General features: G+C 38.4%; 1 protein-coding gene across 1 annotated transcript in view; it reads left to right on the top strand.

The window, feature by feature from the left end:
* The window catches only part of LOC138648897 (serine-rich adhesin for platelets-like), a 78,866-nt gene extending 56,780 nt beyond the window's left edge, over window positions 1-22,086 (top strand). The window contains exons 6-12 of the mRNA XM_069738909.1: window positions 8,720-8,812; window positions 9,032-9,121; window positions 18,776-18,856; window positions 18,942-19,064; window positions 19,622-19,768; window positions 21,630-21,758; window positions 22,046-22,086. Of these exons, the coding sequence (XP_069595010.1) occupies window positions 8,720-8,812; window positions 9,032-9,121; window positions 18,776-18,856; window positions 18,942-19,064; window positions 19,622-19,768; window positions 21,630-21,758; window positions 22,046-22,086 (704 nt within the window). The remainder of the gene's footprint in view (window positions 1-8,719; window positions 8,813-9,031; window positions 9,122-18,775; window positions 18,857-18,941; window positions 19,065-19,621; window positions 19,769-21,629; window positions 21,759-22,045) is intronic.
* The last annotated feature ends 424 nt before the right edge of the window (window positions 22,087-22,510 follow it).

The raw sequence follows: 22,510 nt of genomic DNA, 5'->3' as shown, positions 1-22,510 counted from the left end.
CACCAACAACATCACTGTTAATAGCAAACCCAGAAAAAACAGCAATAAGCCAAACACTATCTTATCAATCTTCTCCATCTGATTTGAAAGCCACAAACCTTGAAATGACTACAACAGGAACCAAAACAAGTACAACCTCAACAACAACCGTGGTGCCATAAATAATAATAATAATAATAATAATTTTTTATTTATATAGCGCCAACATATTCCGCAGCGCTTTACAAATTATAGAGGGGACTTGTACATACAATAGACATTACAGCATAACAGAAATACAGTTCAAAACAGATACCAAGAGGAGTGAGGGCCCTGCTCGTAAGCTTACAAACTATGAACTGCATCATCGCAAACAACTAAACCGTTGCCAACTGCAAGTTCTGAAGCAACTGTTTCAACAACATTTGAAGAAAAAACAAATGAATCAAGAACTACAACTACTATTTTTTTAACAAATAGCGAAACACCAACAAGCCATTAAAATTTGTCACTTCTTTCTCCTACCACAGTTACGACTGAAAGTTCAACAACAGAAGATATAACAACTTCACTAAAAATTTCACCATCTACAGCACTGTTAATAACCCCAGAAACAACCTTATCACAAGACACAACTCCATCTTCAGCAGTAAGCCAAACAACTCTTTCTTCTCAATCTTCTACTTCTGATTTGCAAACCATGAATGCTGAAGCTACTACAGGAATAAAAACAAGTACAATATCAACAACAACAGTGGCCTCATTAACTACTTCAGAAGCTACACAGTCAACTAAACTGGTGGTAGCTGAAACAGCAACTTCTAAAACAAAAGTATTAACAACCGTTGAAGAAACAACAGTTGTTATAACAAATGAATTGGGAACTACAATTTCTACTTTATTAGCAAATGGAGAAACTACTACATCTTTGGCAGATATAGCAACAACAAGTCAAACAAACATTCCACCTCTTTCTTCTACCATAATGACAACCGCTGCAGGTTCAAGTAAAGAAGGCTTAACAACTTCATTAATAATGTCACCAACAACAATACTATGTAAAGTCTTGTCTAAAGTCCACTTTAAGGGAGGATATTAGCGAAGGAAATGAGGATGTCGAGTCCATATGGGTCGAAATTCATGGAGGGAAAAATGGTAACAAAATTCTCATTGGGGTCTGTTACAAACCCCCAAATATAACAGAAACCATGGAAAGTCTACTTCTAAAGCAGATAGATGAAGCTGCAACCCATAATGAGGTCCTGGTTATGGGGGACTTTAACTACCCGGATATTAACTGGGAAAGTGAAACCTGTGAAACCCATAAAGGCAACAGGTTTCTGCTAATAACCAAGAAAAATTATTTTTCACAATTGGTGCAGAATCCAACCAGAGGAGCAGCACTTTTAGACCTAATACTATCTAATAGACCTGACAGAATAACAAATCTGCAGGTGGTTGGGCATCTAGGAAATAGCGACCACAATATTGTACAGTTTCACCTGTCTTTCACTAGGGGGACTTGTCAGGGAGTCACAAAAACACTGAACTTTAGGAAAGCAAAGTTTGACCAGCTTAGAGATGCCCTTAATCTGGTAGACTGGGACAATATCCTCAGAAATAAGAATACAGATAATAAATGGGAAATGTTTAAGAACATCCTAAATAGGCAGTGTAAGCGGTTTATACCTTGTGGGAATAAAAGGACTAGAAATAGGAAAAACCCAATGTGGCTAAACAAAGAAGTAAGACAGGCAATTAACAGTAAAAAGAAAGCATTTGCACTACTAAAGCAGGATGGCACCATTGAAGCTCTAAAAAACTATAGGGAGAAAAATACTTTATCTAAAAAACTAATTAAAGCTGCCAAAAAGGAAACAGAGAAGCACATTGCTAAGGAGAGTAAAACTAATCCCAAGCTGTTCTTCAACTATATCAATAGTAAAAGAATAAAAACTGAAAATGTAGGCCCCTTAAAAAATAGTGAGGAAAGAATGGTTGTAGATGACGAGGAAAAAGCTAACATATTAAACACCTTCTTCTCCACGGTATTCACGGTGGAAAATGAAATGCTAGGTGAAATCCCAAGAAACAATGAAAACCCTATATTAAGGGTCACCAATCTAACCCAAGAAGAGGTGCGAAATCGGCTAAATAAGATTAAAATAGATAAATCTCCGGGTCTGGATGGCATACACCCACGAGTACTAAGGGAACTAAGTAATGTAATAGATAAACCATTATTTCTTATTTTTAGGGACTCTATAGCGACAGGATCTGTTCCGCAGGACTGGCGCATAGCAAATGTGGTGCCAATATTCAAAAAGGGCTCTAAAAGTGAACCTGGAAATTATAGGCCAGTAAGTCTAACCTCAATTGTTGGTAAAATATTTGAAGGGTTTCTGAGGGATGTTATTCTGGATTATCTCAATGAGAATAACTGTTTAACTCCATATCAGCATGGGTTTATGAGAAATCGCTCCTGTCAAACCAATCTAATCAGTTTTTATGAAGAGGTAAGCTATAGGATGGACCACGGTGAGTCATTGGACGTGGTATATCTCGATTTTTCCAAAGCGTTTGATACCGTGCCGCACAAGAGGTTGGTACACAAAATGAGAATGCTTGGTCTGGGGGAAAATGTGTGTAAATGGGTTAGTAACTGGCTTAGTGATAGAAAGCAGAGGGTGGTTATAAATGGTATAGTCTCTAACTGGGTCGCTGTGACCAGTGGGGTACCGCAGGGGTCAGTATTGGGACCTGTTCTCTTCAACATATTCATTAATGATCTGGTAGAAGGTTTACACAGTAAAATATCGATATTTGCAGATGATACAAAACTATGTAAAGCAGTTAATACAAGAGAAGATAGTATTCTGCTACAGATGGATCTGGATAAGTTGGAAACTTGGGCTGAAAGGTGGCAGATGAGGTTTAACAATGATAAATGTAAGGTTATACACATGGGAAGAAGGAATCAATATCACCATTACACACTGAATGGGAAACCACTGGGTAAATCTGACAGGGAGATAGACTTGGGGATCCTAGTTAATGATAAACTTACCTGGAGCAGCCAGTGCCAGGCAGCAGCTGCCAAGGCAAACAGGATCATGGGTTGCATTAAAAGAGGTCTGGATACACATGATGAGAGCATTATACTGCCTCTGTACAAATCCCTAGTTAGACCGCACATGGAGTACTGTGTCCAGTTTTGGGCACCGGTGCTCATGAAGGATATAATGGAACTAGAGAGAGTACAAAGGAGGGCAACAAAATTAATAAAGGGGATGGGAGAACTACAATACCCAGATAGATTAGCGAAATTAGGATTATTTAGTCTAGAAAAAAGACGACTGAGGGGCGATCTAATAACCATGTATAAGTATATAAGGGGACAATACAAATATCTCGCTGAGGATCTGTTTATACCAAGGAAGGTGACGGGCACAAGGGGGCATTCTTTGCGTCTGGAGGAGAGAAGGTTTTTCCACCAACATAGAAGAGGATTCTTTACTGTTAGGGCAGTGAGAATCTGGAATTGCTTGCCTGAGGAGGTGGTGATGGCGAACTCAGTCGAGGGGTTCAAGAGAGGCCTGGATGTCTTCCTGGAGCAGAACAATATTGTATCATACAATTATTAGGTTCTGTAGAAGGACGTAGATCTGGGGATTTATTATGATGGAATATAGGCTGAACTGGATGGACAAATGTCTTTTTTCGGCCTTACTAACTATGTTACTATGTTACTATGTTACTATGTTACTGTTAATAACAACCCCAGAAGCAACCTTATCGCAAGAAACAACTACATCTTCAGCAATAAGCCAAACATCTTCTTCTTCCCAATATTCTACTTCTAATTTGCTAACCACAAATGTTGAAGCTACTACAGGAATAAAAACAAGTACAAATTCAACAACAACAGTGATACCATTAACTAGTTCAGACGCTACACAATCAGCTAAACTGGTGGTAACTGAAACAGCAACTTCTCAAACAAAAGAATTAACAACCATTGAAGAAACAACAGTTTCTATGGCAAATGAATTGGGAACTACAGCTACTACTTTATTAACAAATGGAGAAACTACTATATCTTTAGCAGATATAACACGTCAAACAAGCATTCCACCTCTTACTTCTACCATAATGACAACAACTGTAGGTTCAACAAAAGAAGGTTTAACAATGCCACTAAAAACGTTTCCAGCTACATTACAGTTAATAACAACCCCAGAAACAACCTTATCACAAGACACAACTGCATCTTCGGCAATAAGTCAAACAACTCTTTCTTCTCAGTCTTCTACCTCTGATATGCTAACCACAAATGCTGAAGCTACTATGGGAATAAGAAAAAGTACAACTTCAACAACAACAGTGGTACCATTAACTACTTCAGAAAGTACACAATCAAACTGGTGGTAACTGAAGCAGCAACTTCTGAAGCAACAGTGTCTACAACCTTTGAAGAAACAACAGTTTTTACACCAAATGTATCAAGATCTACAACTACTATTTTATTAACAAATGGAGAAACATCTGCATCTTTAACAAATATATCAACAACAAACCAAACAAGTTTGCCACTTTTTTTCCTACTACAGTTACATCTGAAAGTGTAACAACAGCAGATGTAACAACTTCACTAAAAATGTCACTATTCACATCACTGTTAATAACAACTACCCCAGAAACAACCTTATTACAAAACAAAACTACATCTTCGTATCTTCGTCAATAAGCATGACAACTATTTCTTCTCAATCTTCTACTTCTGATTTGCAAACCATGAATGCTGAAGTTACTACAAGAATAAAAGCAAGTACAAATTCTACAACAATAGTGGTACCATTAAGTACTTCAGAAACTACACAATCAACTAAACTGGTGGTAACTGAAACAGCAACTTCTGATGCAAAAGTATTAACAACCTTTGAAGAAACAACAGTTTCTATAACAAAGGAATTGGGAACTACAATTACTTCTTTATTAACAAATGGAGAAACTACTACATCTTTGGAAGATATATCAACAACATGTGAAACCAGCATTCCACCTCTTTCTCCTACCATAATGACAGCAACTGCAGGTTCAACAAAAGAAGATTTAACAACTTCACTAAAAACTTTTCCAACTACATTACGCTTAATAAAACCCCCAGAAACAACCTTATCACAAGTCACAACTACATCTTCAGCCATGAGTCAAACAACTCTTTCTTCTCAATCTTCTACTTCTGATTTACAAACTATGAATGCTGAAGCTACTACAGGAATAAAAACAAGTACAGCTTCAACAACAATAGTGGTACCAGTAAGTACTTCAGAAACTACACAATCAGCTAAACTGGTGGTAACTGAAATAGCAACTGCTGAAGCAAAAGTATTAACAACTATTGAAGAAACAACAGTTTCTATAACAAATGAATTGGGAACTACAACTACTACTTTATTAACAAATGGAGAAACTACTACATCTTTGGCAGATATATCAACAGCAATTAAAACAAGCATTCCTCCTATTTATTTTACCATATTGACAATTGCAGGTTCAACAAAAGGTTTAACCACTTCACTAAAAACTTTCCCAACTACATTGCAGTTAATAACCCCAGAAACAACCTTATAACAAGACACAACTACATCTTCAACAATAAGCCAAACAACTCTTTTTTCTCAGTCTTCTACCTCTGATTTGCTAAGCACGAATGCTGAAGCCACTACAGGAATAAGAAAAATTACAACTTCAACAACAATGGAACCATTAATTTACACTGGTGGTAAATGAAGCAGAAACTTCTGAAGCAAAACTATCAAAAACCGTTGAAGAAACAGCAGTTTCTACAACAAATGAACCTGGAAATACAACTACTACTTTATTAACAAATGGACAAACTACTAAATCTTTAACAAGTTTATCAACAACAAGTCAAACAAGCTTTCCACTTCTTTCTTCTACAGTAATGACAACAACTGAAAGTTCAACAGAAGATTTAACAACTTCACTAAAAACATCACCAACAACATCACTGTTAATAACAACCTCAACCCCAGAAACAACAGCAATAAGCCAAACAACGCTTTCTTCTCAATCTTCTACTTCCGATTTGAAAACCACAAATCCTGAAATGACTACAAAGGGAACAAAAACAAGTACAACCTCAACAATAACAACCATAGTGCCATTAAATACTTCAGAGTCATCACAATCAACTAAACAGGTGACAACTGGAACTGCAACTTCTACGACCGTGTCAACAAACCTTGGAAAAACAACAATTTCTGCAACAAATGAATCAAGAACTACAACTCCTATTGTATTAATAAATGGAGAAACATCAGCATCTTTAACTGATATATCAACAACAAGCCAAACAAGTTTGCTACCTTGTTCTCGTTCTTGTTTTAGTTTGGATAATTATGTATTTTGATGAATGACAATGCATATGCATAGAATTTGCCATAGATGTATCAAGAGTGGTCCAGCTGATGCTATCCAAAGTGAACTTGAGATCACTTTTCTTCTGCTCGTCAGAGTCAAACAACAAAAAAATACTACAAATGTGAAGTCTGTTGTACATGTGTATTAACTATTTATTAAAGCCAAATAATACTTATATTTTCCAAGTAACAGATGCATATTCTCATGACTTGTGGGTATCCTAGACCGATCCCCACCATTCAGATGTGTTTAGGGATCTGTGGCATGGCCCCATATAAGAAATTGAAGCTGACTGTTGTTTCTTAAAAGGCCAGATAGCAGGGAGTGCTACTTTACAGAGTTTTATACACAGGATCCATCGGAGTAAAAGTGATCAATCTCAGTTATTATTAAGCAATATCATATCTTAGAATTATTCCATCATTTTATAAGATGGGCATTTACATTTACAGACTTTTTATGGCTCTCAGAAATCTGAGACATAAAAAGATTTTCTTCATAAAAGATTATAATGTTGTGCAAATGTAGCAAAATGTCAAAAACATACATTTGCTATATCCCTATAATCACAATGAAGAGCAAAGTAAAATTACTTGTAAATTCCATAGTATGATGCTGGCTATCCTCAATTCTCCTGGACTAGTTGTCAGGCATGGGAGTCATAAAAAGTGTACGGTAGAGGTAGAGGGGTAAGACAAAAGAGTTAACAGGTACAGTCTGAAATCAGCAGTCCAAAAGAGTGTGGATCAAGAGAAGGAGGCTAGGCAAAGGAATAGTCAAAGACAAGGTCCAAAGTCAGGCAGCAAAAGATCAGAACATCATAACACTAAGGCAGTGGACATGAACTGAACCGAGTAAAGCTAGAACCACAGTGGTCTGACCATTGCCAGCCAGATAAATAGCCAGGTGATCTGAAAGGGTGACACCTGGAGGAAGCCTAGCAAGCACAGCTTGTGACTGGGCTGCTGGGCAATCCTAAATTTGCAAGCACTGACCCTGATTGGACTGTCCCTAATAAGCATGAGGATAGTCAGCACACTCCAATCCCTTTTTTGGTGGCTGGACTATCCCATTCCAATACTTACAGCTCAGTACATTCATGCCATCTATCGGGCAGCTGAGCTGTCATTCACTGCGTCCCTATGACACAGTGAGTGGCGGATTTGTGGTAGATTTGTGTGACATAGTATGCAGCGTAAAATGTAAAAATAAAAATGGAATAAAAGTTAAACAATACATTCTATGTATGACAAACTTGTCTGAATAAAAACCAGAACTCATTCTACAAAAAAGAAGCCCTCATAAACTTATGTTGGTGTGAAAAGAATATGATGCTGAGGTCTGATCACCCAAATTTGGCTATGTCCTTTTGGAGTTTAATGTAAAAGTGAACATGCGAGACATATTTTTCTGCATTCACAATGCTACTACCAATGGTAAGGCCTCATATCACCTTGGTTTGGTTATTGAGGTCCAAGGAGAAAATATTTCATAAATCTTGGCTTTCCAGATATTTTTCCGAATTGGTTTTCCAAATTTTTCAAAAGCCTTGGTTTTCATTGTATGAAAGTATTTTCCCATAAATGCATCATCACTGAGAGGTATTGTATATACATTTCCAACAAATATGATGCTGTAGGATACAAAGCCTGCATAGATTACTGAGCAGATGCATTTTCAGCACATAATAAAGAACATAATTTGCATAAGGTGCTCAGAACAAAACAATTACTGCACAACTTTGTCAATAACCAAGTTATGTTGATATATAATGTATGGATGTATTCAAAAAGTGTCTCATGTTAGTATACATCTTGCACTTTTCAGTTTAAATACCTAGTTTTGACTGCATTTAAAGATGCTGGTAAAGGGTTTCAAAGTTATTCCCATCTGATAATGTAATTGCATATCACAACTTCTCGGACCCCACTGATCCTATAAATTAAGGGGCTGCAGTATTCAATTAGCTGAACCTCAAACTCATGGTGTGCTTGGAAATGCATGACGGGTCCATGCAAACATAGAAAGAGATATAGATGTAAAATAGAACTGTGGCCAGTCAATGAACGTCACAAAAGTTGTACCTCCATTATCATACAGTGATGGCATATCCTAACTATACCATGGGAATTAAGGCCTCCATATATATTAGATTGAACGATTTCAACTAAAACAATCATTTATCATGTAAAACATATGTTGTATTTACCCTCCCTGCAGGCATTTTATTAGATAGTAGTTATATAGGTGAATATTATTTTTTATAATAATTACGGTATATTTTCTTTTACAGTTACGGAACCGCCAATCCAACAGGTTACTATAAACCCAGTAAACCAAGCTCCAGTAAACACAACCACAATACCAACTACACAGAGCTCCACCGGTAAGGTTTAGTTACTGTATGTTATATGGTGGATGAGAAATTCATGTCCTTTTGGATTAAACTATGTACAGAATGTCTGCAGACATTGCCTGTAGTCTTTGAGAATCTTATTGTTTTGTACACAATAATCTTTGACTGTTTTCTTTGAAGTTTGAGGTTTTGTCTGAACAATGAAATGTTTATGTTGTTTATATGGTATTATTATGTTCTATACTATAGTTACGGAAGGAATAGTTCAAACAGCCACAACAAAGCTAATAAACCAGTCTACAAATCCAACTACATTAATGACTACACAAAGTGCCACTGGTAGGTAACATTGATGTTCTGTATAATATTATTTGATTTGTCTATGGACTGAGTTTAACATAAAAAATAATTACTCAAAATTGTAAATGCCTTTCTTTAAATAGCTACTCAAACAACTATTGTACCACAGACAGATGTAAAGTTCATCAACAGAGAAATCACTAAGTCGTTACACAATGATTTATTAGAAATTAGACTGTTCTATCTTATGCTAACAAAAATAGTCATGTTCTACCACATCTATCCAAAAAGTTAATCAATAAACACAACATATAAAGTAGTCATAACAGTTTTAACATCAGAAATAACATTTCTGTATGAATGATGCTTACCGTAATAATAGCTGCATTCCCAAAACTTCATTGGTCTCAACAGAAATAGATATAACATACAAAGCCATAATTATGGAATAAAAGTTAGAATTTATCAAAATATGAAAATCTGAATTTCTATCGTTGCTTACTCTAATTCCATTTGGACAGAAAAATAATAAATAACGTCATAAAGAGTTTAGCAAAATTTTTATAAAGTTCACAACATCTGATAAGGTGCATAGTCGTAGAGTTCAGGTGCATCTTTATTAAAAACATAATTAATCAGTGAGAATGTTTGGGCATCTTTCATCTACAACAGAGTTTAATTCAAGAGAACCCACCACAGCAACATAACCAGTTTCATCAACACAAGGTTAAAACATAATTTCCAAATGTAACTGTGCGCCCGACGATAAATAACCCTGTTTCTATGCCACAATTCATCTTATCATCCAACTACAGTATTGAAAAAAAAAATCCATCTTAGTTTGGTTGGGAGCAAATTGTTCAGAAGGAATGTGAAGGCTGCAGTATGTCAGCAGCTGCTGATTGACTACAGCTACCACGTGGCACCCCTCCTTTCACCTGCCAGATGTTGATGTCAGGAGACCAGTGGTGAACACAGTGCAGAGTTGAGGGACACAAGCATGTTCTCATAAATTCTCAAGAACGTGGCTTAGGCGTGGCACATGTCGGGAGCTAAATGGCCTACGAGGGAAGGATATTCAGATACCCAAGAGGGTAATATGTAAAATAATAATCTTTTGATATTACACTACCTACTACGGTCATTTTTTCATTTAAAAACATGTTGGTAGTCCTCTGGGGTTACGTTTTTAAAGTGTAGCCGTGTCTATTTGATGTAAAAAAAAAATCAATGGCATTTTGAAGGCACATTACATTTAAAGGGATTGTCCAGCACATTTATATTGATGGCCTATCCTTAGGATACGAAATCAATATCAGATTGGTAAGGATTCGACACCTGGCATCCCCACGAATTCACCAAATTTTTCATGTTGAACTGGACACAGAATGTAATAGTGGCTACAGAGCCTCTCAATTGTGGAGATATTAGCTATCAAATATTTAGCACCTAATGAGTTAACTTTAGTTAAATCCAAATGGGGGTTATTAGATTTTCTCACTGGGGGTGTGTACTTCTGCCTACTGTATGACGCTGACCAATCATAAGCAAACAGCAGCATAGAAATGCAGAAAGATCTGTGATGATATCATCAGGGTGCATAGAAATGCAGAAGTGCATGCACCCAGTGAAAACTATCCTATAACACCCACTTGGACTTAACTAACGCTAACTCATTTGGTGGCAAATATTTGGTTAATAATATCTCCGCTATGTGGAGGTGAAATTAAAAAAAATATTTTTATTCTGCTCTGCAGCTGCTATTACATGGCATGTCCTGTTCAACATGAAAAATTTGGAAATCAAGTATATAAACTTATATATAATCAACTAAAGAAAATATATACGTCATATAAGAAAAACACGGCACTCCATTGTTGAAATGCTGGCCCAACCCGTAATCAATAGTCTAAAAAAACTTGGCACTCGAAATTAAAAAAAAAAAAGTGGTTCATTTATTATGCATCCAGACAATAATAGCTAAATGTTTTCGGTCCTTATTTGGACCTTCTTCAGAACAAACTATTCTGGAAAGTGTGGATATCTCCTTAATTATATTGTTTCAGTGCGAGATAAAAAGTGCCTGTTGCCTGGGTTTGATGCATGTGGTATGTTAGCTCGGGTTCTGTACTGTGTGTCCGGTAAGAGGAGTCAGCGCTTCTGTTTGCTGCGAGCTGCGTCGCAGACCCACAGGGTCATAGTTTTTTTTAGACAACTAAAGAAAATAGTTTGGGTTAGTTTTGGATATAAGATTTTCCTAGCATTGGACAGTTAAATTGTACATTTCTACATTTATTACCATTAAAAATAAACTACACAAGGGACAGTCTGTGATAGAAACAGTAGCTGAAGGGTCAAAAAAGTTTTCTTCGCTATTGCAGTCTGGGTTTGGCAAGTTGCAGAACAACATTTCTTAAATTACTTATTAAAAACTTGATCTTAGGGATGTTTTCTCTGAGTTGACAAATTTCAAGCATTTTCTCATACTAACTAAGCAAAAAAAGAAATCAGTGATTGTTTCCAAAGCTGACTGATGATGTCAACAATTTGGACTAATTACTAAGGTATTGTAGATGACATAGATGTCTTCAACTGTATTAATAAAACAGATGCTTAGTGACGTGGAAAAGTATGGCCAAACTACTGCCTATTGGACCATTTTAACCTGTTACCCAGGAACCATCCCAGCTAGAATGAAAAACATACCTCATAAATAGGTGTAACCATACCTCTGATGCAAGCCCATCCACTTTAATCAAGGGCATCTCTGACTTCCTCACCATCAGCTACTGTGACATAGTTTAAGCTACCCATGCCCTTGCTTCACTGAGCTAGTTTCAAGAAGCATTAGGGTAGGCGGTAGGGCCATTATTTGGTCATAGGTCCAACTCGAATGCAGATTTCTTCTCCTCTTCTTTAAACAAGTACTGAACCCAATCCTTATTCCAGATAATTCCAGCCAAACAAACCAAGTTATTTTTACTCATGAGATATACAGTTAGGGCCAGAAATATTTGGACATTGACACAAGTTTTGTTATTTTAGCTGTTTACAAAAACATGTTCAGAAATACAATTATATATATAATATGGGCTGAAAGTGCACACTCCCAGCTGCAATATGATAGTTTCCATATCCAAATCGGAGAAAGGGTTTAGGAATCATAGCTCTGTAATGCATAGCGTCCTCTTTTTCAAGGGACCAAAAGTAATTGGACAATGGACTCTAAGGGCTGCAATTAACTCTGAAGGCGTCTCCCTCGTTAACCTGTAATCAATGAAGTAGTTAAAAGGTCAGGGGTGGATTCCAGGTGTGTGGTTTTGCATTTGGAAGCTGTTGCTGTGAGCAGACAACATGCGGTCAAAGGAACTCTCAATTGAGGTGAAGCAGAACATCCTGAGGCTGAAAAAAAGAAAAAATCCATCAGAGAGATAGCAGGCATGCTTGGAGTAGCAAAATCAACAGTTGGGTACATTCTGAGAAAAAAGGAATTGACTGGTGAGCTTGGGAACTCAAAAAGGCCTGGGCGTCCACGGATGACAACAGTGGTGGATGATCGCCGCATACTTAATTTGGTGAAGAAGAACCCGTTCACAACATCAACTGAAGTCCAGAACACTCTCAGTGAAGTAGGTGTATCTGTCTCTAAGTCAACAGTAAAGAGAAGACTCCATGACAGTAAATACAAAGGGTTCACATCTAGATGCAAACCATTCATCAATACCAAAAATAGACAGGCCAGAGTTAAATTTGCAGAAAAACACCTCAAGAAGCCAGCTCAGTTCTGGAAAAGTATTCTATGGACAGATGAGACAAAGATCAACCTGTACCAGAATGATGGGAAGAAAAAAGTTTGGAGAAGAAAGGGAACGGCACATGATCCAAGACACACCACATCCTCTGTAAAACATGGTGGAGGCAACGTGATGGCATGGGCATGCATGGCTTTCAATGGCACTGGGTCACTTGTGTTTATTGATGACATAAGAGCAGACAAGAGTAGCCGGATGAATTCTGAAGTGTACTGGGATATACTTTCAGCCCAGATTCAGCCAAATGCTGCAAAGTTGATTGGACGGCGCTTCATAGTACAGATGGACAATGACCCCAAGCATACATCCAAAGCTACCCAGGAGTTCATGAGTGCCAAAAAGTGGAACATTCTGCAATGGCCAAGTCAATCTCCAGATCTAAACCCAATTGAGCATGCATTTCACTTGCTCAAATCCAGACTTAAGACGGAAAGACCCACAAACAAGCAAGACCTGAAGGCTGCGGCTGTAAAGGCCTGGCACAGCATTAAGAAGGAGGAAACCCAGCGTTTGGTGATGTCCATGGGTTCCAGACTTAAGGCAGTGATTGCCTCCAAAGGATTTGCAACAAAATATTGAAAATAAAAATATTTTGTTTGGGTTATGTTTATTTGTCCAATTACTTTTGACCTCCTAAAATGTGGAGTGTTTGTAAAGAAATGTGTACAATTCCTACATTTTCTATCAGATATTTTTGTTCAACCCTTCAAATTAAACGTTACAATCTGCACTTGAATTCTGTTGTAGAGGTTTCATTTCAAATCCAATGTGGTGGCATGCAGAGCCCAACTCGCGAAAATTGTGTCACTGTCCAAATATTTCTGGCCCTAACTGTAACTGTCTCACTCTTCTCCCCCAACTCCCACATCTCTACTCCTACCATGCTAATTAACCCTTTCATTTCTTCCACCGCTTAAAAACCTATCTGGGCCTTTACTTAACCGGGCCTGCTCTGGTTCTCTCTTAGACCGCCTTTTTTTTCCTTTTGTAACATAGCTTACCCTGAGTGCATTGGGGCACACTCACTTGGCAACAGGATTAAAGCACTCAGGCTTGGTTTCTCACAAAAAACTGTCTATTTGGTTTATTTAGGCATCATAAACCACAACACGACAGTTCATTATACACTTCCCTGGAACATAACAAGCACCGACAGTCTGTTCCAATGGCAGATACTTCTCTGCCCATAACCCCCTTTATCAGGAGTTACCTTACAGAAGCTTTTGTTTCACACACTGACTCCTGTCAGTCCTGCTTCCCAGGGAAGCTGCTGAACTAGGATCACCGTCCGTGTGACCAGGGCACTTCAGATAGTCCAGACCTGTAGCTTCCCCAACACAGTAGCCAACTCAGGCTCTGCAGATACGGCCTCTCCATGTGCTATTCAGGAAGTCCAGTCCCAGGCAATTCCAACATACAGGCCTTCAGTCCATGGCCTCACCATGTGCTTCCAGGAATCCAGTCCACTCCAGGGCATTCCAACACAGACCATCCAGGACTTTACACACTGACCATTCTGTCTTATTCACTCTGAATATGTGACCCTAACCCTGGTCACATTATGTAGCTGTAACCACCCCCATAGGTGGGGGAGGTGTGTGTGGTTAGCCAGACCCACCCAGCTCTCCAGCTAACCCTTCAAGCCTCCTTTTACAAACTATACAAATACTTGTGGTACTACAGGTCCCAGAACAACAATACTACAGGCTAACAGAGCAGACTCTCTCTGCGACACATACCGTCCCTTTACAATCATGCTGGACACTGTTCCATTATCACCATTACAGATATGCCTCCATGCGTATCCTGAGGAGCACATACAACACCCCTGGATGTTACATGGGTCACTGCATCACACGTTTTTCAGTTTCTAACCCCTATATTTAATTTATTAGTTCACTATTCTAATCTATATTTTTACAGTATAGGGGCTATAAAAAGACAGCCTTACTTGGAAGGGTTTTATAAGTAGCGCATTTAATAACACCAGGAAAGAAGAAACCCAGCTTGCTCTATATATGTCGTTCAATACTGCACATGCCTTGTACTTGCAGATGTTATATGAGGTTAGAAGGTGATGCCAGCAGCTGTGTATCCCCAAAATGTTAAACATCATCCACAGTACATTAAAATATATACATTCCAACTGCAATTAGACAGGCGATCCAATGTCAATGCATTTCGGGATGTTGCAGTTTTAGATGAGGGACCAGTTATTAAGGGTAAAATACCGATACAGTCAATCAGCAACAAATCAGCAGAAAATCAATCAGCTCGTCGAAACATATATATGTTTATGCAATAACAACTTGCCAATAAAAATAAATGCAATTTATATATAAAGAGACACAAACTACTGGCACACATTAATATAGAATAATAACGTCTCGTTTTTTTTTTTGTTAATGTAAACCTAATGGCACAAATGATATCAGTAATGAAATCTAAAAGGTTTCCCTATTGAGTTATTGTTTATGGAAATTCCCACCTAGGTTTGATTATACATTAGATCCACTATACTATCGTTATCACGTACATCTGAAAAATGGGATGACGCAGCTGAAAGATTTGTATTTTTTGTTCGTTAACATCTCACTATTGTCTTGGTACTGTAGTTTTTGGATGCATGTTGTGAAATTAATATACCGGTTGTTACATGCTGTATAAGTAACCAGATATAATGTTTAACAAAACCCGTATTCCATTTGTTTGTCATGTCTGATTTTCAATTAGTTATGAAAATATGGAGAAACATACATGATATTGAAACATTTTGAGTTAGTGGCTGATCCATAAATAGTGTAGGAGATAGCGTCTGTCAAGTATCATCAGCATCAGGGGGATCTGAATTTAAAATGGAAGAAATGTCCGGACGATATTACAAATTGCATTATACTGTTGAACTAGGCACAGTGATTTCTGGTTCAGCGTGTTTGGCTGATAGCCTTCATTTTAGCACAAAACTTCTATTGTGTTTATTGGTGAAATTTAATTTAAATAATTTGTATCTCATGAATCAATAATTCATATAAAAATAAGCAACTTTGTAACATATGTTATCAGAGAAATCTGCTTCTTTCTTTGCCTGGACTAATCATTCATTCTCAAAATTCTCGATGCAGAGGTAAAATCTGTATTTCGTGAAGACAGCTTTCCCATTACTGAGATAGGAGACGGCAGTGTCTACTGATGTAATTCTATGTAGAGAGGGAAGGATTAGGGAGGAGGAGGAGGCCAATTCTTGCTCGTATTTTACTTTCCTGTCCATTCCGTTTTTTTGTAAATCTGCAATACGGTTCCATAGATACGGGATTTTTTATTTGGTGCAAATTTTTATAGTCTCTATCCAAGGGGCGTTGGTAACACGATCCTCATGGGGATGTCTTACACTGCTCTGCATAATTAGTTTGTGAACGATGACCCTTTGGTAAAGGACATAAAAATGAGCACTAAATAAAAAGGCTCTTATCTCTGGATACATATGGCGAAATGAAAAAAACAAAAAGCAGAATAATCAAGGGCGCAGCATAAGTAAAAACTGGCTAAGTTTGACCTAGTGACAGGTGCTCTTTAAGGCACCAAAGAGGATAAATGCAAGGAAACACGGCTACAAATTATAATCTTTATTAAACTATTATTAAAAGAACAACACATGGTTGTAGCCCACACAAGGTGAGGAACCAGAAGGACAGAGAGGTGGCTGGCCACCTGATCACTTGGATAACGTGAAATTAGTACATACGTGCCACTTTAGATGTCTCTCCATTGTGAACTAAACAGGATAGTACAATAATAGCGGTTCCCAAGAAACTACGCCAAGTACAAGTAGAAGGAAAGCATGTAACACACTGATCATCATCATAAGGAAACAATGAAACTTTCACTAAAAGAGTAAAAGAGAGATACAGGTAGCCACCCTCACCCAGGGCACTTGTAATTATTTTGGCTAGTGTCTGTAGACTGGGTTTGGCAAGTTGAAATATGTACCCTTGCAGTACAACATTTCTTACATTACATTTTCATAACTTGATCTTAGGGATGTTTTCTCAGATGAGTTGACAAGTTTTAAACATTTTCCCATAATAACTAAGCAAGTTAAGCAATCAGTGATTCTTTCCAAAGCGGACTCATGATTTCAGCAATATCGACTCTTTACCTCCCGCACGTCCTCCTGGTTTGGTGCAGGCTACTTTCATAACTATGTGGAGACGTATAGTTCATTATCAGCTGTACTTTTTACTTTGTGTCTCTCAAACCCAATGTTTAATCTTTTATAAAGGTTTTCTTTATGTTCTAGTGGCTAAAAAATTACCATTGCATTTACAAGGGATTTATCTCACCTTCCTTTGGATTAATTGTCATATGTAAGAAAACGAGGTTGAACTTGATGGGCTTAAGTCTTTTTAACGTTCTATACAGTGTATACGTACCAATCACAAAGGTGGATTAAAATACAGCTCTAAAAAAATTACCATAATCCTTGCTTTTACATAATGGAAAAATGGCGGCATACGATAACAGTACTGTTTATGTAATTTTATGTCTCATACACATTGCATATCATAATCTTGGCCATTACCAAAATAATTAGTGATAAGGACAGGATATATCCTATTTTACAACATTGCAAAATATATTCCTAATGTTAAACCTCCGGTGATGTTATGCAGTGACAAGGTATTAGGCCATGTTCACACGATCCTTTTTTTCATGCGGAATTGCCGCGATTTTCCCGCTGCGGGTCCGCAGCTGTTTTCCATGCAGGGTACATTACATTGTACCCTATGGAAAACAGGAACTGCTGTGCCCACAATGCGGAAAATAAAAAAAAAAGCCGCGCTGAATAGCTGCGGGAAAAAAGAAGTACCATGTCAATTCTTTTTTCGGAGCCGCAGCGGTTCTGCACCCATTGACCTCCATTGTGAGGTCAAACCCGCAGTAAAACCCGCAGATGAAAAAAATATCTGCGGGTTTTACTGCGGTTTGTGGTGCAGAACCGCTGCAGCAGGAAGTGCGGGGAAGCGGGCGGAAGTGCGTGGGTGGAGTGTGGCTGCCCCCCGTGCTCCGATCCCGCCCCCCGTGCTCCAATCCCACCGCCCCGTGCTCCGATGCCCCCCAGTGCTCCGATGCCCCCCCGTGCCCTAATCTCCCCCCCTTATACTTACCCGGCGTCCCGGTGTCCGTCCGGCCGTCTTCTCCCTGGGCGCCGCCATCTTGCAAAATGGCGGGCGCATGCGCAGTGCGCCCGCCGAATCTGCCGGCCGGCAGATTCGTTCCAAAGTGCATTTTGATCACTGAGATATAATCTATCTCAGTGATCAAAATAAAAAAAATAGTAAATGACACCCCCCCCCCCTTTGTCACCCCCATAGGTAGGGACAATAAAAAAAAATTAAGAATTTTTTTTTTTCCACTAAGGTTAGAATAGGGTTAGGGGTAGGGTTAGGGGTAGGGTTAGGGTTAGGGTTAGGGGTAGGGTTAGGGTTAGGGGTAGGGTTAGGGTTAGGGGTAGGGTTAGGGGTAGGGTTAGGGTTAGGGGTAGGGTTAGGGTTAGGGGTAGGGTTAGGGTTAGGGGTAGGGTTAGGGTATTTTCAGCCATTTTAACCCTAAAAAACTTCCTAGAAAACACACAGACTCTGCATAGAAAACTGCATAAAAAAAAGGATCAAAAAAAGGATCAAAAAACGCATCAAAAAACGCATCAAAAAAGGACAAAAAAAGGACCAAAAAAAGGACCTGCGTTTTCTGCCAAGAGCTGCAGTTTTTTAAAAAACAGTCCTGAAAAAAAAAAGGATGGAAATCAGGAACGTGTGAACATACCCTTACTATATTTTCTCTGTTGCCAAGATTCCATAATTTAATTCCTATGTTCTCTCCTCAGCTGAGGCTCCGATTGTTCCGGCAACTAATGCGCCTGTGCAGCAGCCCAATGGACCCAACACAACGGCAGCACCAAATACAGGTGGGCTACCAAATTCTCTCATATATTCCTCATCTGTGACTATGATCGGACCTTAGTGAGAAATATTATTTCATGTTATCAACAGAAGTGAGTCCAACAGTCAGCAGTACAGGACCAGTCCAGACAATGAGCCAGTCTTCTACCACTACCAATGTGCCCACCTCTACAGTATCTCCTACAGATGTCACGTCAAAACCATCTACCACAGGTATGTTACTATTACGAACAATTCAGATTTTTATTTTACTATTAGTTATTGTTATTACTATTAGTTTAAAAATACACATGTCTAGAAACCATTTTCAGGGAGATGTTAATGGATCTGTTATTTTTATTAGGCTTCTTTATTTAGTCATTGTAATGGAAAATTGCCCTAATGTGAACAGAATATGTCTCAGATTTATTCCTTACCACCTTACTACTGCTGACGTAATACACATTACTAATAAGTTAGAATTCAAATGTACCTATATAGGGACTGCTAAAGGGAAATATTTGATATTACTTTTAATTTTTTTTATTTTTTTTATATAAGCATCTATAAAAAACATCGGTAAGGATATGTTGACGGATCTGTTATTTTGACTGGGGTTCTCTATTTAGTCATAGCAATGCAAAACTGTCCTTTATGTTAATAGAATATAACTCACATTTTTTTCATAATCGCCTTACTACTATCATGTAATAATTTTTGCTGATAAGCTAGAATACACATTTTTCTATGTAGACAATTTTATTATACTCATAACATTTCTCTTTTCTTAGCTGCAGCTCCATTAACAGGATCCACAGTGAGTCCAACAGTCAGTAGTACAGGACCAGTCCAGACAGTGAGCCAGTCTTCTACCACTACCAATGTGCCCACCTCTACAGTGTCTCCCAGAGATGTCACTTCAGCACTATCTACCACAGGTATTCTATCTATATGAACTACTTACAGTCATGGCCAAAATTTTTGAGAATGACACCAAAATTATATTTTCACATGATCTGCTGCCCTCTGGTTTTCATTAGTGTTTGTCTGATGTTTATATCACATACAGAAATATAATTGCAATCATATTATGAGTACCAATAGGTTATATTGACAGTTAGAATGAGTTAATGCAGCAAGTCAATATTTGCAGTGTTGCCCCTTCTTCTTCAAGACCTCTGCAATTCTCCCTGGCATGCTCTCAATCAACTTCTGGACCAAATCCTGACTGATAGAAGTCCATTCTTGCATAATCAATGCTTGCATTTTGCCAGAATTTGTTGGTTTTTGTTTGTCCACCCGTCTCTTGATGATTGACCACAAGTTCTCAATGGGATTAAGATCTGGGGAGTTTCCAGGCCATGGACCCAAAATCTCTATGTTTTATTCCATGAGCCATTTAGTTATCACCTTTGCTTTATGGCAAGGTGCTCCATCATGCTGGTAAAGGCATTGTTGGGCACCAAACTGCTCTTGGACGGTTGGGAGAAGTTGCTCTTGGAGGGCATTCTGGTACCATTCTTTATTCATGGCTGTGTTTTTAGGCAAGACTGTGAGTGAGCCGATTCCCTTGGCTGAGAAGCAACCCCACACATGAATGGTTTCAGGATGCTTTACAGTTGGCATGAGACAAGACTGGTGGTAGCGCTGACCTCTTATTCTCCGAATAAGCTGTTTTCCAGATGTCCCAAACAATCGAAAAGGGGATTCATCAGAGAAAATGACTTTGCCCCAGTCCTCAGCAGTCCACTCCCTGTACCTTTTGCAGAATATCAGTCGGTCCCTGATGTTTTTTCTGGAGAGAAGTGGCTTCTTTGCTGCCCTCCTTGAAACCAGGCCTTGCTCAAAGAGTCTCCGCCTCACAGTGCATGCAGAAGCACTCACACCAGCCTGCTGCCATTCCTGAGCAAGCTCGGCACTGCTGGTAGTCCGATCCCGCAGCTGAAACAGTTTTAAGATACGGTCCTGGCGCTTGCTGGTCTTTCTTGGGCGCCCTGGAGCCTTTTTGACAACAATGGAAGCTCTCTCCTTGAAGTTCTTGATGATGCGATAGATTGTGCACTGAGGTGCAATCTTTGTAGCTGCGATACTCTTCCCTGTTAGGCCATTTTTGTGCAGTGCAATGATGGCTGCACGTGTTTCTTTAGAGATAACCATGGTTAACTGAAGAGAAACAATGATACCAAGCACCAGCCTCCTTTTAAAGTGTCCAGTGATGTCATTCTTACTTAATCATGACTGATTGATCGCCAGCCCTGTCCTCATCAACACCCACACCTGTGTTAATGGATCAATCACTAAAACGATGTTAGCTGCTCCTTTTAAGGCAGGACTGCAATGATGTTGAAATGTGTTTTGGGGGTTAAAGTTCATTTTCTGGGCAAATATTGACTTTGCAAGTACAATAATTGCTGTTAAGCTGATCACTCTGACATTCAGGAGTATATGCAAATTGCCATTAGAAAAAATGAAGCAGTAGACTTTAGAAAAATTAATATTTGTCCCATTCTCAAAATTTTTGTCCATGACTGTACATAATCACATGACATTCAGTTTATTTAGTTAAACATATATCTGGAAACCATCTGGGAGGAGATGTTGATTTTTTAGGTTTTCTTATTTAGTCATTTTAATGCAAAACTGTATTTAATGTTAACAGAATATGGCTGAGATTTCTTCATCACTACCTTACTATTGGAAAAGCAAAAAACATAATTAATAAGCTGGAATACACATTTGCATATATAGGTACTATTAATATATGGTACTGATTATATATATCTCTTCTGTTATCCGCAGCTCCTTTAACAGGATCCACACTCAGTAGTACAGGACCAGTCCAGACAGTCAGTCAGTCTTCCAGCACTACCAATGTGCCCACCTCTACAGTATCTACTACAGATGCCACTTCAGCACTATCTACCACAGGTATGCCACCTATATCAGCAACTCACATTTGCTTTTGTTTTTGTTTTTTTCAAAAAACCCCATCTGTTATCTAATCAGGGTGGAGATCATGACAGATCTCATATTATAACTAGATTTCCCTAAATAATCATTATAGAAGAAAATTTCCACTGGCTAAGATTTCCTCCTTACCACCTTACTGCTGCTACGTAATAATCATTACTACTAAGCTAGAATACACACCAGATCCTATTTTATAGCATTGCGAAAGTCTATCATTATGCTATAACTCATATGGCATTGTACAGACACAATGTACTTCCTCTGTTGCCAAGATTCCATTGTTTAATTCCTATGTTCTTTCCTCAGTTGAGGCTCCGATTGTTCCAGTAACTAATGCGCCTGTTCAGCAGCCCAATGGACCCAACACAACGGCAGCATCAACTACAGGTGGGCTACCAAATTCTCTCTTGTATTCCTCATCTGTGACTATGATCGGACCTTGGTGAGTAACATCATTTCATGTTTTATGTTATCAAAAAAGTGAGTCCAACAGTCAGTAGTACAGGACCAGTCCAGACAGTGAGCCAGTCTTCTACCACTACCAATGTGCCCACCTCTACAGTATCTCCTACAGATGCCACTTCAGCACTATCTACCACAGGTATGTTACTTTTATGAACAATTCAGATTTTAAAATCACTTTCATTTTTTATTTTTTTACCCAAACATCTTCAGCACCATCCACCACAGGTGTGCCACCTTTAAGAGCA

Source organism: Ranitomeya imitator, chromosome 1 (genome assembly GCF_032444005.1).
Source record: "Ranitomeya imitator isolate aRanImi1 chromosome 1, aRanImi1.pri, whole genome shotgun sequence".
In the NCBI taxonomy this organism is placed as follows: domain Eukaryota; kingdom Metazoa; phylum Chordata; class Amphibia; order Anura; family Dendrobatidae; genus Ranitomeya; species Ranitomeya imitator.
This window is presented reverse-complemented; position numbering and strand designations above follow the sequence as displayed.